We start from the raw sequence: 18,211 nt of genomic DNA, 5'->3' as shown, positions 1-18,211 counted from the left end.
TATATATTATATATATATGATCTAAGATCGATTCTTGGTAGTCGGTTGGTTGGCGGTACTACAGAAACGCAGAATTCATGAAATCTATTTAAATCCATTTCATCCATTATATCAGATTTCATTTAATTTTTTGGCTTTTTGCCACGGTTGATGGACCGTTTATCGCCGTCCTGTCAGAATATTCACGAAAAATAAAAATGTAAGAATATACATTAGCATAGAAATAATAATCCAAATGAATAAAGCCTAAGTACAGACTACAAAAATATCAAATACATAAAAATACATTTATTTATTTATTTATTTATATTTAAAATAATAATGTTAAGATTTGATTTTTTTGTAATTTAGATTTGTCAAACGTTATTGTAGTTACATATTGATTAAAATATTTCTTAACAGTTAATTATGAAAGTACATAAATTATTTATCTGAAATCAAATTATTTTTTTGCATATGTTTAATATATTTATTATTTAATATTATTAAATTACACTATTATAGAAGAATTATAACGACACTGCCAACACTTATATTTTTAGATAGATATCTTTGAAATTTTAATATTTTTGCCAGGCGCTGGAATCTTAAAACTATTTTTACACCTGGTGACTAGTTAAAGAACAATTTGATATAAACAACCAGGATCATCTGGCACACCCGGGGATTCTCGGCGGCTTTACATAATAGACCATTTACCTTTTACCATCTAGACAGCTAGTCGCTAGATGTCTTTCAAATTTATTACCTACATTTATTTGTTTAATTTATATTATTATACGACTCATATAATGTTTGTAAAGCTTATTAGCTTCTTAGCTCACTTTCCTCCCTTTCTTAAATTCCATAGAAATATGTTAAATTGATTCGACCACCTTCCTCCCGCGAAATTTTTTTTGCATACGTGACTGAAATCCGAATTGAGGATATTTACAGAAAATATGGCCTGGACAAACATTTTTGACTCAAAATTGTTTCAAATGCCACTTCTGAAGACAAGAAAAATATATTTATATATATAATGCATTTGGCACAGTTTTATGCTAAGAGACTTAATTGCTTAACAATCTGCTATTTTAATTGGTATTTGTGCATGGCACCTGGATGTTAAATCAAAATTTAATAATTATTAACTATGCAGTTATATTTTAAACACACGATATTTTAAAACGCCGGACACGAACGACAAAGTTCAACGCGCCTCATCCACGTGGGATTGCGACCACGTCCACTCGCATCGACAATCTCGAACCTCGAAATATAACCATAGACAAGAATACTAATTGAATAGAACGACTATGACACGAAACATCCAGCGCGCACCTCAAGGCAACCACCTTTTAACGCACAACGGTCTTGTTACATTTCTCGCGAACTTCGACAAACGAGCATTTGCACTCGAAATGCGCTTTCGTCGCTTTCGACCCGCTCTCATCCCGTCGACGAACCCATCACACGACGTTCTGGGACTCTCGCCGCGAAGGCCGAACGACGACCACATCTTCGTGCTCAACCTTATAGTACCTAGTCCCTTACTTTTCGACGCAAAACTCGCATGCCCCCGAAACTCCGACGCAATGCTTCACGCGCGAGCATCGAGCACCAAACGACAAATACTATACGCCACTACGCCCAGTCACCCGTGCAACTAAGTTGTTCAATGTTCAACTATATTTGTTCTACGAATCCTAATAATTATACTAAACTGACAAATCATCTCTGTTCAGAATCGTGTTTCGTACACAATGGTACCTGTCATTGCATTCAACTTTAACACATCCATTATAATTTATAGTGACCTAATCTCCATCTCTACTATACAGCAGAGCGATATCCTTAAAAAGGCAAGTGCACTTACTACCCTTTTTAAGGCTCAGCTTATAAGTAATGGCCTTAATTATTTTCTTATAAATTAAAATACACTTTAATTTAATTAATCTTATAAATGCAATGAATAGCAAATTGTTTGTTGTGAAATTCCATTTAATTCTGTCATGTTTTAATATCACAGTGAATTATTATAATTTAAAAATAATAATATTATCTAGTGAACCTCATAGGTTTTATTTTAAAGTGAGTTATGAGCATTTTAAAATGTACAAACAATTAGGATTTTTAATAAGCTCATAACTTACTTTAAAATAAAAATATTTAAAAAAATCTATGGGAGTCACTAGTTAATATTATTAGTTTTAAATGTCGAGATTAATGTGACACAGTTTTTTTTTTAAATTCAGTATCAAAAACCCAAAAACATAAAACCTAGTAATTATTTATTGTTGCATTAAGTTTGAATTACTTTATAACATTAATTTACATTATATGACTTATGTAGTAGATAGGTATTTTATTACACATATTTTACAGTATTAATTTTAAGAAAATAGATTATATCTTCTTTGGTCACTCATAAAATACGTAGAAAATATTGTTCTAACACTTGATTAGGGATTTTATATTTTTCAATTTCTTATCACTTTTCTCTATTTCTCCCATAATTTTTCAGCACCAGGTAATGAATTTAATTAATTTGCAATATCTTTCCCATCTTACTTTGGCAATTTGTTTGGTAAAGTTGACAGAAAATTTGCCAGAATTCAGTCTCGGATTATTGGACACAAGTTCAATCAACGTTTTCATCTAATTGTTGGTTGGTCTTGATTTTACCAAAATATCTCAAGCAAAATAGTTCAAAAATGTGAATGTGAATGTCACACTTTAAAAAAAATATATGTTTGTGATTCAGTCTTCACTCTTCAGTGTTTTACTTGAAATTTTACTTTACAATGCCGTCATCTAACTATTGTGTTTTAGACTGTAAAAGTAACGAGCAAAAACACGTATTTCCACAGAATGACGAGGATTTTAAACAACAATTTAATATAAACCTTAACTATGTAATTATCTTTTCTACGGCCTACATTAATAAATATCACATTATTAGGTATACCTATTAATATGTTATACAAATAAAAATAGAAAAATTAAAAATTATTTTATTTCTTCACATGGTTAATATAAAAATAAATTTAAACTAAAAATAGATAATAAAAAAATATAGATATAATTTTTTTTTAATTTCTTAAGACATTATATAATAAAAAAACTAATTCTACAAGATACTATTTTAATGTTATTTTTACTTTTGTTAATATTAATTAATTTGAAACACAGATTAAATTGTATTAATTGTATAAGTTGTTTTTTTTTTAAATACCAACTTGAAGAGAAAACTAATGTTAAAATTTAATATAATCAAATTACATGAAGTATTTTTATGACCTCTGGTAGAAAAAAATCTATAATTTGAAATGGATTTGTATAATTCAAATAATATTATATCTATAAAAAATTTTTTAACATTTAACACAAGGAATGTATCAATTTCAATAATTATATAATGTTACAAGTAAATAAATTAATGGTTTTTAAGGTAATTTTTAACAAATTGTAATATACTAATAACTATCAACGCCTCTATTTTTTGCTTGTCTGATAACCACCAATCTTTTTCTCGCTTCTTCTAACTCTCTTTCAATTCTTAACACATCAGATCTAGCATCTATTTCTTGGGCCATACCACCAACCATTTTTTCATTTAGTATAAGATTCTTGATTTCATCCGTTTTCATGGCTTGGCGAGCAGCACGAACTACATTTTCAGTTGCACGTTTCACTACATTACCTAAAATAAAAAATTAATTAAAAATCTTTTTTAAAAAAAATTAATTAAAAATCTTTTTTAAAAAAAATTAATCTAAAATTATTACCAGAAGCTAAAAGGCGCTTTGTAGCATCACTATTTGGATCTGCTTTGACTTTACATGCTACCAAAAGTTGTGTTGTGCAAGAAGCCACTTGATTAGCAGCAGATATAAGTTTGTCTTCGCTTGATAAACCTTCAATTATTTCACGAGCACATTCTACTAAGGTATGAGTTGCTGTGGCAACCATTCTAGCAGCATACACTAATCCATCTACCCCTTCATCAACTCCGATTTCATGTTGTGCAAGTGAAGCTGTTTTGACCAATGCACAGGTAGCAGCCGCAATTGATTTTACCGCTTCTAAAATAACTTCATCAGATTTCCAGCAACTTTCATCAACTTTGAATTCATAAGGCCTTGGTTGAATTGTGTCAAGTTTTTTTACTGCTGTATCAATTGAAGTTGCTGAATCTAATAAATGATATTCTATAGTTTCAATGTGCTCCACAATCGTAATTAAATAATGTACCTTTGAAGACAAGCGTTGAGATACTTCTTCTAAAACCCGTTTTGTAGTAGTACTAGGTCTTTTGGAATTTTCTAAAATTGTAGACAAAAAAGTCTTAAATTCTTCAGCAACTTGACGTCCAGCATCCAACACTTTTTCATTTAAATTTTTCCCTTGACAAGCGGTTAATAACTCACTAACTGATTTACGACTTTCTTGTACTGCATTTCTGACATCATTTGGTTTTCCTTTATAGACAATATCCAACATATTTTTAGTGGTTTCATCAATACATTTTGCAGACTGAATAAGTGATTCTGTTGTTGTCTCATAATTTGATACATTATGATTCTTTTGTAAATCTTTTTCAATCAATTCAACTGTTGATTCCATAACATTAGTATTTTTTGTACGTTCATCATCAACAGACTTCACAGTTTTCAATAAAGAAGTAACATTAGTTACCAACACTTTTGCTTTATCTTTTAGTTCATCCATAGATGGAGTTTCAAAACAACCCTTAATTAGTTCTCCAAGTGAACTAGCAACATCTTTTACAGCTGTAATCAATTTAATTTGAACTTCACGGTCGTCTAGTGAGGCTGCACCAGACTTCACAAGTTCTACAAGTTTCAATACTGTAGTAACTGCATTTTTAGAAGAATCGTCCAATTGTTCTTTGGACACTCCAACACCTGCTACTAATGATTTAGTATTTTCCACCAACGTTTTGGAAGTTTTTAGGATATTTTCTCTGTAATCAGAAAATTTCTGTTCATTAATTTCTAGTTCTAAATTATTACTTTCAGACATAGTGGTATCAAGATCTTCTAAAACACCTGATATGGCTTCAGTGCAGGTGATTTCAATAGAAGTATATTGTTCCTCAGAAATGTAACCAGTTGTATAAGATGTAGCCTCTTGTGGAACTCTGAGAATAGCAGGTTTAGCAACTGATTCAGTTTTTACCTTTTGACCATTACTTTCTATCACAATTGCTTTTAATGGGCTTACCGTATCTTCCATCACTGTAGAATGTTCATTTGCATCAATCCCAAAATGATCCTTAGCTTCTTTTTTTTTCAAAATTATATCAATATAACCAGATATTAATTGTAGTATTTGCTCTGCCTCGGTGGTTTGTACAGAATAATAACGATCAGAATAATCGCCAAAATCTAATGTAAATGTATGAGGTGAAGCTCCCCAGCGCCGAACACTGGTTAAAGGCCAATTTTGTAATATTTCTTTACTTCGTTCATCCAAACGTAACACAGAATCTTTAGTAACTCCAAGAATTCTAGGCACAAGTTTATTTTTACCTTTCATTTCCTCTTTAACTAAGAAAAATGTAACGCCATAAGTTGGAAGTGCTCGAACAGTTCTAGTGTACAAAACTTTAGCTTTAAGCTCAGGCAAATCAATATATTTTTTGTGTTCATTAAGTATTTTTTTTTCAATACCTTTATTTTTTACATAAGATTGTGGCAAGAATTCTTTTAAATCCAATAATGGAGGTTTATGTTTAGTTTCATCATGGTTACCAAATTGAATATGTGTTTGTAAGCCAGCTAACTGGATGGCAAGATTTTCAGTAACAGGATGAGTACCTTTTAAAATAGCATCCCTCGTTTCAACATATAGCAAATTTAATTGAATCGGATCGTGCGTATCTATATTACCATCTGAAAAAAAAAACTTACGTTTTAATAAAACGCCTTCCTTTTCATCAATACCCTGTTCTTGTAAACTTGTTCCTGGATTAATCCAATTAGTTTCTTCGTCTGTCTTCAACTTTTTGCGCAAATGTTCCATCTTATGATCGCGTTTAATTGAATTTCCTGCATTGGCATTATTTTCATCGCCTTCAGGAAATTCACGTACCAAACTGTACTCATCATGGTTAGTAATTCCTAGTTTAGCACAAACCACGGCCATAAGGTTGGAGACGGGCTGAGTATCGTCTATCATTAAAGTTTTTAATGTTCCATCAAGTGTGCTAACCTTAAGTGGACGCACTTTCTTACGATATTCAAGCAAGTCGCCATTTCGTAACATATAATACTCTAAATTACGTACAGGTTCAAGGTATATGCCTTTTTTGGAATCTTCGTCGGCCAAAAACAATGTGTATTCCGACAGATGGTCAGGTGATGTTTTTCCGCCAATCTGACAGCACGCATCGTACACAGACGTAGATGGGTCGAATTGTATCGTCTTTGTCACCCCGTCGTCTACAAACCGAATACGTAAAGAAAGCATTGCAATTATTGAAGTTGAAAATTACGACTAAACACTGTTAAACATTCAACAAAAACGCACTTTCGTACCGTGGGTTTCAAGCATAATGAAACAACAGGTGAACATTGCCTTTTATGGACATTGCTATGTGTGCACCTACTTTTCGTTTCGTAGATAGGATAACTAAATATGAATGTTTTCCTAAGGTCAATAAATCGCGTCGAATAATAAAAAAAACTGTATTTTTATTAAGTTTTAATTGTAAATCCATATTATTTAATATCCAGTGAAAATAATAATTTTAATCCGATTATTATATTTTGTAGACAGTAATTCAAAATAAATTAAAATGTATTGCCAGCATTCGGTGTTAAACCTGTTATCATCTCGTTATCTGGTATTTGTATTTTTTGTATTCTATGCTGATATTTTTTATTATCACTGAAAGATGAAAATCACCAAGATGGGTTGATTGCATAGACCTTATAATATGGTCTATGGTTGATTGATTAATCAATCCAACTTGGAAATATTATATTATCATATTAATGATAACAACCGATGGGAGATAGGTCACTACATAATTAATTAATTAATCGTGGGTCACTATTTACTATTATTACACTATTATAGTTATTTCCAGTTTTCAATATTTACACTATTATAATAGGTAACAAGTAAAGGTAGACGGTAGTTGTTACCATGACAAAATGGTTGTTACACAGTATCCTAAGATAACTTATAAGTGTTATGACTATGGTCTTAAATTATATTTATTTCATGATATAAGATATAACCACATTAAATAGAAAAATATATGATAAATAAATAGTTTAAATAAAAAACATATGCCAAAAATATTGAAAAAAAGTGAAAATAATTACTGAACATTTTTCTAAGTTTGGTTCAGTAAAAATATGAAGGTTTAAGTCGATTTGACTTTATTAAAAAATTTTATGGTTTGGTTCAATTTCAAAAATCAATATTGACCTATCAATTACTTATAATTACTATTATGAACCACTAACAATACAAAAAATAATATAGTTTTTAAGCTTTTTTAATCAGAACTTTAACAACCAAAATATACTAATAAATAATAATTAAAAATAAAAAACCGTGTCAATGAAATAATTATAAGGATAAATCATAAATTCATAAACAATTATCATAATTAGTAATAATATGGAATGGGAACAATTAAATATTTAAGTAGGTAATACAGTTCTCAGAAACAATTTATTGTATATTTGTTTGAATGTCTTAGTCAGTTTCAATTTCTTCTCTTCAGATATATTAATTTAAATTTTAAATTATAGATATAATTATCGTATATTTTAATTGATTATAGTAATTAACTATAATAGAAATTATTAATAATTATTTTCATAACTATATTTTATTAAAAAAGAAATAATACTTAATTGCAAAGCTTGAGGTATGGATAAGTCATATAAAAATGTAAAATAAATACTTGGTCACTATTCAAGAATGAGCAGTTTCTGTTAAATATCAATAATTAAATAAATAATTTTGTACAGTAATTATTTTAATTTTTCAAACTGATTAAATTATTGGCTTTGATAAGAAAAAGTGTCATTGTATATAATAATAAACATTACTCAATATTTGTGGACAAAATCCCTTTTTGATGCTACTGAAATGTAGAATGTATAAGAAAACAACCCCACATAATAGATTAAAATATTAAATTCATCATGGTCTAGATATATTAAATAAATAAGTAAAGCTACAATATTATTGGAACTAATTTAAATTGGTAGATAAATTTATACTTTCTACAAAATAATATCTACTTATTATTTAATGTTAAATCATATTTTTATGTTACAGTATGTTTGATCAAAAGGAACTTGATACATATTTATTCAATTTACAGGATAATTTTACAACATTAAAATAAAATTTTGTTATTTTTTTATAATATTAACATAGATTTAAGTTTTTATAGTATGAGCAAAATCAGCTTTTTAGTGTTTAAACTGAAAACTTTCTTTAAACTAAAGTAGTAAAATAACAATCACGTGTCACTGCAGTAATTTACTCATCTAACATGAGGGTATCGTATTGGAATTACATAATTATTCTCTAAAGTATTTAAAATGTAAAAATAACATAACTTTATATTCCAATAATTTAGATTACAGTATTATCTAAACAATAAAATATATAATTCTTAATGAAATTTTAAAAATATAATTGAATATAATGTACAAATTAACATTATATGTATTGAACAACTTTAATGTGATTATGTCATGAAACTATTTGGTTTTTTTTTTTAACTTTTCATATCTCTTCGAGTATTTGTTATACAATGGATTTGCAAAATGTTTTTAAAAAAAAAATTTAAATATTGAATAATAAATTTAGTGAGAAGATAATTGTATTACTAATATAAAAAGTAACTCAAGATACTATATTTAAATGCAAAGATAAAAATGTATAAAAGGGTCAAGTTAAAGTACCAATTTCTAATTTTTGAAATTAAATTGAAAATTGATTTAATATTATATTGTGTTGTTTTACTCACTGATTATCTATCTTAACATAAAAAATTTATCAAATGCTTACAATAAAAATGGAACATCATCACAAATACATGTGTATAAATATATTTGATTGAAAAAACAATTAAATACATTATTGCATAGACTATTTTAAACATAACAACCCTTAAGGCCCTAACAACATATATATTCTAAAAACATATAACAAACTTCTATAATATTACTTTATAAAAATTAAGCGTACAGATACATTGGACAATTACAATGGTATGTAGTAAATTTTATTGTAGTCACACTGACAGTACAGATCATAAAATACACAATAATTATTGTACAGGTAAAAAACAAGTGATCAGGCAATAGGAAGGGAAAAATTTTAGTTTTTAATTAAATATACCAATCTAACAGAGTTCTTCTTGATTTAGAAACTTTCTTCATACCCCATAGTCATTGTCCACAATAGTGGAGAACTATTGGTGATTGTGACGATTGGTTCTCCATTGAATGTATTACTACTACTAGTAAGTCCTCCCATTTCCATAAGTTTTCCACCTAAAATGAATACTAAGACTAAAATCTTTATGTAAAAAAATTGTATAGAAAATATAGTTCGTTCACAGACAGTACAATGAAAAATAAGTCATATCGAACAATTTCCAAATAAAAGCAACCAGTGTTGTTCATGCAGAGCCTTTTATAAATTAGTTATATAATTACTGACACAAAAAATGAGACCTGTCCTCAGCGGCCTACCATTAATTTGCACCGTTATTGAAATTTTACATGAATAGATGGTAACATTTCTACCATTAAATGTTGTATTTGCAGACATGAAAAAATAAGCGCTAACCAACTATTCACTAGCTAGACCTAGTCTTTTAACTATGTCCTTAAAATTCTATATAGCATTGAAAATTAACATTTTTCTGTTGTAAGAACCACTACTAAAAAACTGTCATTTGGTGCATAATAAACAAATCTCATTTTCGTGTCTACGGTGATATTAAATAGACTAACTACAATCATTAAAAAAAGCTATCAACATAAATATTGAAAAAAGCCCTCTTTTTTCTTCATAAGAAATAATATTTATTTGTATTCCATCTAACTAGAATTACTACTTATCACAACTAAAAATGGTATAACTATTTGATAAAAATAAAAAACTATACATAATTTTTTATCAGGCCCGGATATAAGCTAGGTATAAACGGTAGATAGTGTACAACCTACAGATTCATGATTGGCCACAAATTTAGGGACATCGTCTATATTTTATTTGATACAAAATATTGAATATTTATTATCTAAATTAAGTACAAGAGTTTATAATACTGATTGATTAGATTGTATCCAAAACTAAAATTATTAAGTTGTTGTACTATTGTTTAATTTAAATTTATTATACACATATTTAAAATAAAATAAACCATTATATTTTTATTGTTTTACTTTTTATTTATATATATTCAATAAGTTAAAACTTTTATTTTACTACCTATTCAAGCTGAATAATCAGAGTTGTTTCAATGTTTATACATTGATTGAAAAATGTATAAGGTAAACTAGTAAAATAAGGGCACCAAAGTTTTCACAGCCTACAAGCACTGTAATTGTTAATCCGGGCCTGGTTTTAATTTAAAAAAATCTATATTATCGAATTTAGTAAGCAATCATACATTTTTTAACCAATACAAAATTTAAGTCACAAGTTCAAAATAAAAATATTTAAATAGTAAATAGTTTATATTGATTTTGAAGCATATTTTATTTTTATGCGTTAAGCTACAAAATTATACATTGTTTCACAAAGTATTATTAAATCAATTAATGTAATTAATTAATTACTTTTATAAAAGTGTAAACAACCGCCCATTTCTCTAAAAATTGTTTTGAATAATTAATAAAAAAATATAAAAAAAATTATAAAAAATGATGGTACATAATTAATTTTTAGAGTAACAAGAATTATAGTCTAATTATTTTACCGTTTGAGACCATAGACATTTCCTAATAATATTTCTTCTCATTTTAAGACCATATGATTATTATAATGCTACAAAAGAAAAAGTTAATGTTAGAATAAATTGAATAAGTAAAAGTTTTAATAATAATTTAAAAATCTATTAAGAATTCAACACCCAGTATTTGATTAAGTAAACCAGTAAAAATCCATTAATTATTATTAAATTGTGAATTATCCAGACATGTATAATTCTATAAAAAAAAAAAATAAATAATGAAAAAAGACCATTTAATTATTACAATTTATTTAGTTATAATAAATAAAATCTATATACCTATAACCCATAAACTTACTAAATATATTAATGTTGATAAACCTAATCTACTCTATGATAAATATTTATGGAACTCTCTTGTTATACAACTATAATTAAGGCTCAGAAGTTGATGACCTTGAAAACATTAAAAATTGACCTAAAAAATATATGCAAATAATGAAAAATAAATTTTTTTTTAAATTGTACTATATTTTACTATAAAATTCTATATACATTTATCAAAGCTTACGAATTACTCAAAGTATGACAAAAATGACAAAAAATGTCCTTAAAAATTAAATAAAAAAATTAAAAATATAGTAGAAGTAGATGAGCATTAACCGAAATTTTAATTTTCGGCATTTCGAAAATATTACAAAAAAATAATAAAGTTTAGGTACAATAATATTCATTACATCACGACAACGACGACTGTAATCAGTAACATAAAATTGGATAGTTACTAATCTTAATCCGTGGTAATTTCAAAGTTTTAAGTAAGTTATCGGCATAATGGCAATCGACAAGAAACAATAAGAAGTGAACTAATGTGAAATCAGTAAAAACGACTAAAAATATGGGAAAATTACCTAAAAATGATATAAAAACACCAAAAAATGCAAAATAAAAATTAGTTGAACAAATTCACATGCTAATGAAACACATTTGTGGCCAGGAGAGCATAGTCTACAAAGTTCAAAAAAAAAAAAAATGCAAAATTCATCAACTTCTGAGCCCTAATTATAATATATATAACATTTGTTAAAAGTTTTATTTGATCTAAACATTACTTATAATATTATTATAGTTAAAACTTCTTTTTATTGTACCTATTAATATTTTTATATAATAATGCTCTAATGGTTTTAGATCTATAAATACTAGTATATAAAATAAATTAAATTGTCTAAAAGAAAGCTAATATCTGTGAATTTAAAATTGTCTTAACACATAATATATATAATCAGATGATCAATCAACAATTAAAAAATATAAATATTTTATAACATTTTGGCAAATTGATTAATAAGATTTTAAGATATAAAAATGTATTACACAGTATATTGATTACTTTACCACCATTAATTTTATTTACAAAACCAAGTGCAAGATAATTTATAATAGCTAAATAAAAGGTAAAGCAACTATTACTCTAAAATAATAATAAATCAAATATACCAATAATTTAGTAATAAAAATTGGAAATGATTTAATAATACATATCTAGCTAAAAAAAAAAGCAACTTACTTAAATTCCATTTGAGTCCTGTAGTTGTACATTCGTTGCATGCCGAACCCATTGGAAAAAAGCCTACATAATTGTTCTCAGGATGAAACCTGAGGAGCTGAGGAACATGGATACGATGTGTGCCGGCCTGGAGCAACCAGGTCAATGAATTTCTTCCCAGAAGATATATATCTTCATCGAAATAATGGTCTTTAGTCTTAGACTTGTACAAAGTGTTTAAATTTGATAAGAAATGATCGACCCTATGGCACATGTTTACCATAACGATAATAGAATCTATTGATTTACAATTTTCTAAAAAAAAAAAATCAATTTTGATTATCATGAGACTATTACAAGTAGCTCATAAGTTTATGTATAATTACTTTCTGAGTATTTCTTAACCTCTTTAAGTGCTTTGGTGAAGTCTGTTTCATCCTGGTTAGGTGTGGGAATGATTGTTGAGCCCATGGATACAAACTGCTCAACGACAGCAGGGTTGGCCGAATCCAGATCTCCAGTTATAAGGTCAGGGAATTTTAAGTCATCAAATGAATTTTGTTTGACGAAACTGTGCCATTTGTTGGTGCCGCCATCAACAGTCACTCGGAGCCAAGCTAGAAATAAAGATAAAAATAAAATTTAGTTATATTGGACGTGATTGCAGTGACAGAACACTCACAATTATTCCACAGATGCCGCACCAGCTTTGGTGGATTTTCGATACTTGTGTTCAGTACAACTACAGCTGTGTTCGACAGTTTTAAGTCTTCCAGATCCGGCCACCAGTCTCGGGTCTTAGGAGGATCAGAAATCATAGCTAACGGATCTGTAAAAATATCCATACACCAACCTCTTCACAATAGGTAAGTACTACTAAAACACTTATTATTACCGTCACTACGCCGGAATAATTGTGCGACGCATAAAATTACCAACTAACTACCGAGTACAAAACTACGGACTGCGTGAACACTAACCTCGTAAATAAAAAAATTTCGATAGCCAATTAATAGCAATGGCACGTGGGGTTTTCATATGAATTACGAGCAAGTTTTTAGCACGAATGACCGTGGCGCAGCACGACCATAAATTAAAGAATACTACTGTCTCGTCTAACACGCACTATGTATAACCGATCGAAGCTGACCACCGCCACTTCTGCCGATCATCGTTGATCGTTGTCGTTCGAACCCTTTTTAATTTACTAATAGATTTCTAAATCGGGGCAATTATTCAATTATATGTAATTTAATATTTATATTATTATTTATTTTTGTATAATAATAAAATAACTGATAAGCAAACAGTGTGCAGTCTTTGATAATAAGTGTATACATATATATATACAATACAAATATTATCTACATGTACAGCGAAGCGATGTGCAACACTTCTCTGACCGTTGCAGTACTTCGAAATAAGAAAGTGCCTTTCACTGAGAACATATGTCGCTCAAATACTCGATCACCGTGACGTCAGTTGCGCGTAAGATTTGAAGATTATTACTATATAATTATTTCTGTAATCAAAGTTGTACGTCATGCGTATAAAACTATCAGGGTTAATTTTTAATTTTTTTTTTATTTTTTTTTATCAATAAAAATTTAAAATTACTATACACAATTTCATAATTACAATACTTGATTATCTATTTATTTTAAGCATAACTTGAGTTAGAGATAGAGAGTGTAACAATGTTATACTAAAAAAGATCAAAAATAATAAAAATGTACAATTATATAAATAAATAAATAGTGTACAGTTTAGTTAGTTATTTAAATACAATTATAAAATTAAATTAAAGAAAAATCAAAATTACAATAAAAATAATAGATTTAGTTTTTAAAATTTAAAAGTAAGATTCATAATAAAAATAATACAAAATACAAAATATTATTCTGACATTATTAAGTTAAATTACTTGAATGTAACTATCTAGTAATATGTTCATAATAAAATAATAAATTAAACTAATTCTAAGAATAAATACTTATAAACACATTTTTTAACACTATTTTGATGCTGATGGATGTTTTTTTTAAACTCATATGGTATTAAGTTAAAGTACGTAGGCCCTAAGTAGTCCACAATGATTGACCAAAAGATTTTTTGGCATATTTGACGAGAATATTATAAACCATATTTTCTCTATTATTTTCAAAAAATGTGTTCTTTTTTCCCTTTATTAATCGTTTAAATATAAACAAAATTGCTATTTTTTTATAGAGGGACTTTATTGGTAGAACACCCAAATCCCTATAGTTTCGACTAGTCGACTCTTCAAGAGCATACTTATTCAAACATATTCTTACTATTTTTTTTTTTTTGATTTACTTGTAACTGTTTTAAAATACAATCATCTAGTCCACCCCATATTAGTAACCCATATTGATAAATCGACTGATACAAAGCAAAATATATTATACGAATTGTTTGTGTAAGTATTAAATTTTTAAGCTTTATAAATTTGTAAGTTATTGTACGTAGCTTTCCTAATAAATTATGTGTATGTAAATTCCATTTTAAATGTTTATCAAAAACAATACCTAAATATCTTATTAGAGAAACTTCATTTATTACTTTACAAGTACCTATGTATGTTGTAAGGATTTATATTAAGGCATCTATGTATGGTTATTGAGTTACCATTTGTATTAGTTGAAATCCTATTAATAGAAAAGGACAAAACATAGTTTTATCTTCATTTAAAGTTAGATTTATATTACATAGACATATATAAACTTTATTTAAACCAAACGTAGCTTTATCATGAACTCCATTCCACGATTTTTCCGAAAAAAGTAGACAAGTATCATCTGCAAAAGTAACGACCAAGCCATCAATATTAATATCACAGACGGAGTTAATATATAATATAAACAAAATAGGCTCCAATACACTACCTTGCGGAATTCCATAATTAATAGAACTTTCTTGACCAACATTATTTATTTTTACCATTTGTTTTCTATTTATTAAGTAACTCTTAAACCAATTGAAACTAACATTTTTTATTCCAAAACTAGGTAGTAACTGTAGTAGAATTTTATGATTGACTGTATCAAATGCCTTTGCCAAGTCCAAGAAAATCGCTATTATTTTATTGTCACAATCTAATTCTTTATATAAAAACTGAGTTGTACTGTAAAGAGCGTCCTCTGTACAAATACCAGGTCTAAATCGATACTGATTTTTAAATAAAAGCTTATTATTTTTCAGAAAAGTAATTAATCTTACTTAAATTATTTTTTCTAGGATTTTGAAAAAATTTATTAGCAGGGATATTGGCCGATAATTGTTAATATTCTTACTATCTCCACCCTTTAAAAGAGGTTTAATAACTGCTACCTTAAGATTATAATCATATAATTAAGCCTAAGTGTCTTGCAGCTTTATTGAAAATTGTAGAAATGTGTATGTAAACAGTTAAATTAGATTCAAATATGACACCAAAATCCTTAATATGAGTAATGTCGTAGCGACCGGTACCTTATTCAAAGTCTGATATTGTATATACTATATAGGGATGGGAATATGGGATACACTATTGATATTTTATACAATAAAATTAAATGATATAACATTTAGATTAGTTTAAGTATTAAGTGCATATCATTTTCTAAACACCACTCTTCAACTGCATATTTTATATTATTTTTCAATAAGTACATACGAATCGTTTACTAATTTAATTTTACCAAGTAATTTGTTATCATCCACAAAAGTAAATAATTTTATAAACTGTAGATTAAAAGATACATCATAGTCCATAGAGTATATTTTTTAATCTTTCTTTACCAAGGTCTGTGTAAATATCAAATCAATATTAAGAAAGACATTTGTTAGATAAGTCTTCATGGGCCCCTGTACAAGTATGCTCGGTACAAGTAGCTCGACCCATTATTCTGTTAAAATAAATAAATGAATACTATAGGCAGTATGGGCGTACTACATTGTCATTTGTCATAGAGTAAATGGTAGATTATTATAATCTGTATAAATGTTTAAAATTTGAATTCAATGAAAAACAATCCTAGCGGAAGACTATTACGAAAAAATGATGTTTAATGTTGAATAAATTCAAAAAATTATCTATATTAAATGTTTGATTAAATCGATAATATAACCTTATCTTCATACCCTTACCTTCGTTCGATTATTAATTCAAAAATACATAAATAGATAGAAGTATTGTATTTTGGAAACGTGAAGTATCATATGGTTAAACTTATCGTCACTAATTTATAAATATATAGGAAATTGACCTATTTGACCAAATTAGGCTAAATACATAATCAGAAGTCTTCAAATCTTCATTATTATTAACTATAAACTTTTCTTGATTTTGATCCCGTATCGGCCGTATCTATTAAGAATTTAGTATTTACTGGTTTATTATATTTAACAACATAGCTTTAAATACCATAAATTATAGCTTTGTAGTGATAACCGCTATTTTTGTATATATTTAAAATAATAAATAACAATTTACCAATACTTCAGACGTTCTGATAAAATGTTTGACCACTGACTTCTGCTACTTCCACTGACTCCACTGACAACTGACTGAACTTAATTAGTTATAACTTATTCATTTTAGTCTGAAAATAAAACCATTTTTATTTGTTCGATAATTGTACCATTGTACGTATATCTAATGTGTATTTATTTAATACATCGTACTTTGTACAGAATTACATAAAATATTGCTAAAACTCTGTGATATAGAATAAACGTATCAATAAACCTTGAACGATTTATTGTTAAACATCGAATCTAAATAATTATATATTTGATCATTTGAATACATTTTAATATTTACTAAAACTAATATATATTATATTATATTGATGAAAATAAGTTTTAGTGAGTTCCCCACTTGGCAAACAAAGATTTTGTTAATGCCAATTATTATTTGTACGAAACGTACATACCTCGGGTATATTGACATACGTAATAAAATTAGATATATCGTATATTTACATTGTTACATTTTTTTTAAAAATAAATGGTATTTATCAAATTGATAATATTTATCGATAAATAAGACTTTTTAGATAATAATTTAACGTTGATAAATATTATAATAATATACTTAAAACAAAATTCAATAATACTACAGTTAATATTGTTTTATATTTTTGGTTTTAATGCAGGGGGACTTTCTTTAAGACTTCAAATATATAAAATATTTTTGCGTTTAATTAACAGTCGTTTATTATTCATTTCCACTATATTTTTATGAGTTACCTATAGATAAGTTAGATAAGATTGTTATAACTATAATATATTAATATAAATGTAGTTTTGTATAAATTAAAAATTATATATTTTATCATAAGAAATGCTATTTCCATTCAAATCCGTATTCTAATCATAACATATAATAATATTAATTATACGTGTTGTGAATAATTTACAATCGATCGCAGCTATTCAAGATCACATACATTTTATACAGATTCCATTTACAGATTACAAGGTCCGGCAAAAAAATCTCTCTTATTTAGAAATAGCGCTGTGTGAGTTGTGGTGGTGGTACAACGTACAACAGCGAGAGGGTATCTATGGATAGTGGTATACGTGCCATTTTTAGTAGATGTATTGGCAAGGAACAAAAAAAAACAAAAAAAAATAACGAAAATAAAACTTGATTTAAAAAAAAAATTCTAAATTTAAAATTTTTAACGTGATTACCCTGTGAGCTGTGA

The 18,211-nt window shown here is 27.3% G+C and overlaps 2 protein-coding genes across 5 annotated transcripts; both read right to left on the bottom strand.

Annotated features, from left to right (window-relative positions):
* Window positions 1-3,237: 3,237 nt before the first annotated feature.
* LOC113554407 (talin-1-like) lies at window positions 3,238-6,787 on the bottom strand. 2 transcript variants are annotated; one of them, XM_026958235.1, is made up of 3 exons: window positions 6,546-6,787; window positions 3,771-6,449; window positions 3,238-3,685 (listed from the first exon to the last, which is right to left on the bottom strand). In XM_026958235.1, the coding sequence occupies exons 1-3, from the start codon at window positions 6,580-6,582 to the stop codon at window positions 3,459-3,461; spliced, it is 2,943 nt and encodes a 980-aa protein (XP_026814036.1). In that variant the 5' UTR covers window positions 6,583-6,787; the 3' UTR covers window positions 3,238-3,458. The 2 variants fall into 2 exon arrangements, with proteins under 2 accessions (XP_026814036.1, XP_028044403.1); XM_028188602.1 differs by having other exon boundaries at window positions 3,240-3,685; window positions 6,538-6,786.
* Window positions 6,788-9,105: 2,318 nt separating this feature from the next.
* Window positions 9,106-17,069, bottom strand: LOC113552943 (thiamin pyrophosphokinase 1-like). Of its 3 annotated transcripts, none has more exons than XM_026955990.1 (5): window positions 16,993-17,069; window positions 13,180-13,326; window positions 12,884-13,114; window positions 12,519-12,812; window positions 9,106-9,539 (listed from the first exon to the last, which is right to left on the bottom strand). In XM_026955990.1, the coding sequence occupies exons 2-5, from the start codon at window positions 13,313-13,315 to the stop codon at window positions 9,409-9,411; spliced, it is 792 nt and encodes a 263-aa protein (XP_026811791.1). In that variant the 5' UTR covers window positions 13,316-13,326; window positions 16,993-17,069; the 3' UTR covers window positions 9,106-9,408. The 3 variants fall into 3 exon arrangements, with proteins under 3 accessions (XP_026811791.1, XP_026811789.1, XP_026811790.1); XM_026955988.1 differs by lacking the exon at window positions 16,993-17,069 and adding an exon at window positions 13,478-13,771; XM_026955989.1 differs by lacking the exon at window positions 16,993-17,069 and adding an exon at window positions 13,393-13,770 and having other exon boundaries at window positions 9,107-9,539.
* Window positions 17,070-18,211: the final 1,142 nt, after the last annotated feature.

Source organism: Rhopalosiphum maidis, chromosome 2, assembly GCF_003676215.2.
Source record: "Rhopalosiphum maidis isolate BTI-1 chromosome 2, ASM367621v3, whole genome shotgun sequence".
Taxonomy (NCBI): Eukaryota; Metazoa; Arthropoda; class Insecta; order Hemiptera; family Aphididae; genus Rhopalosiphum; species Rhopalosiphum maidis.
This window is presented reverse-complemented; position numbering and strand designations above follow the sequence as displayed.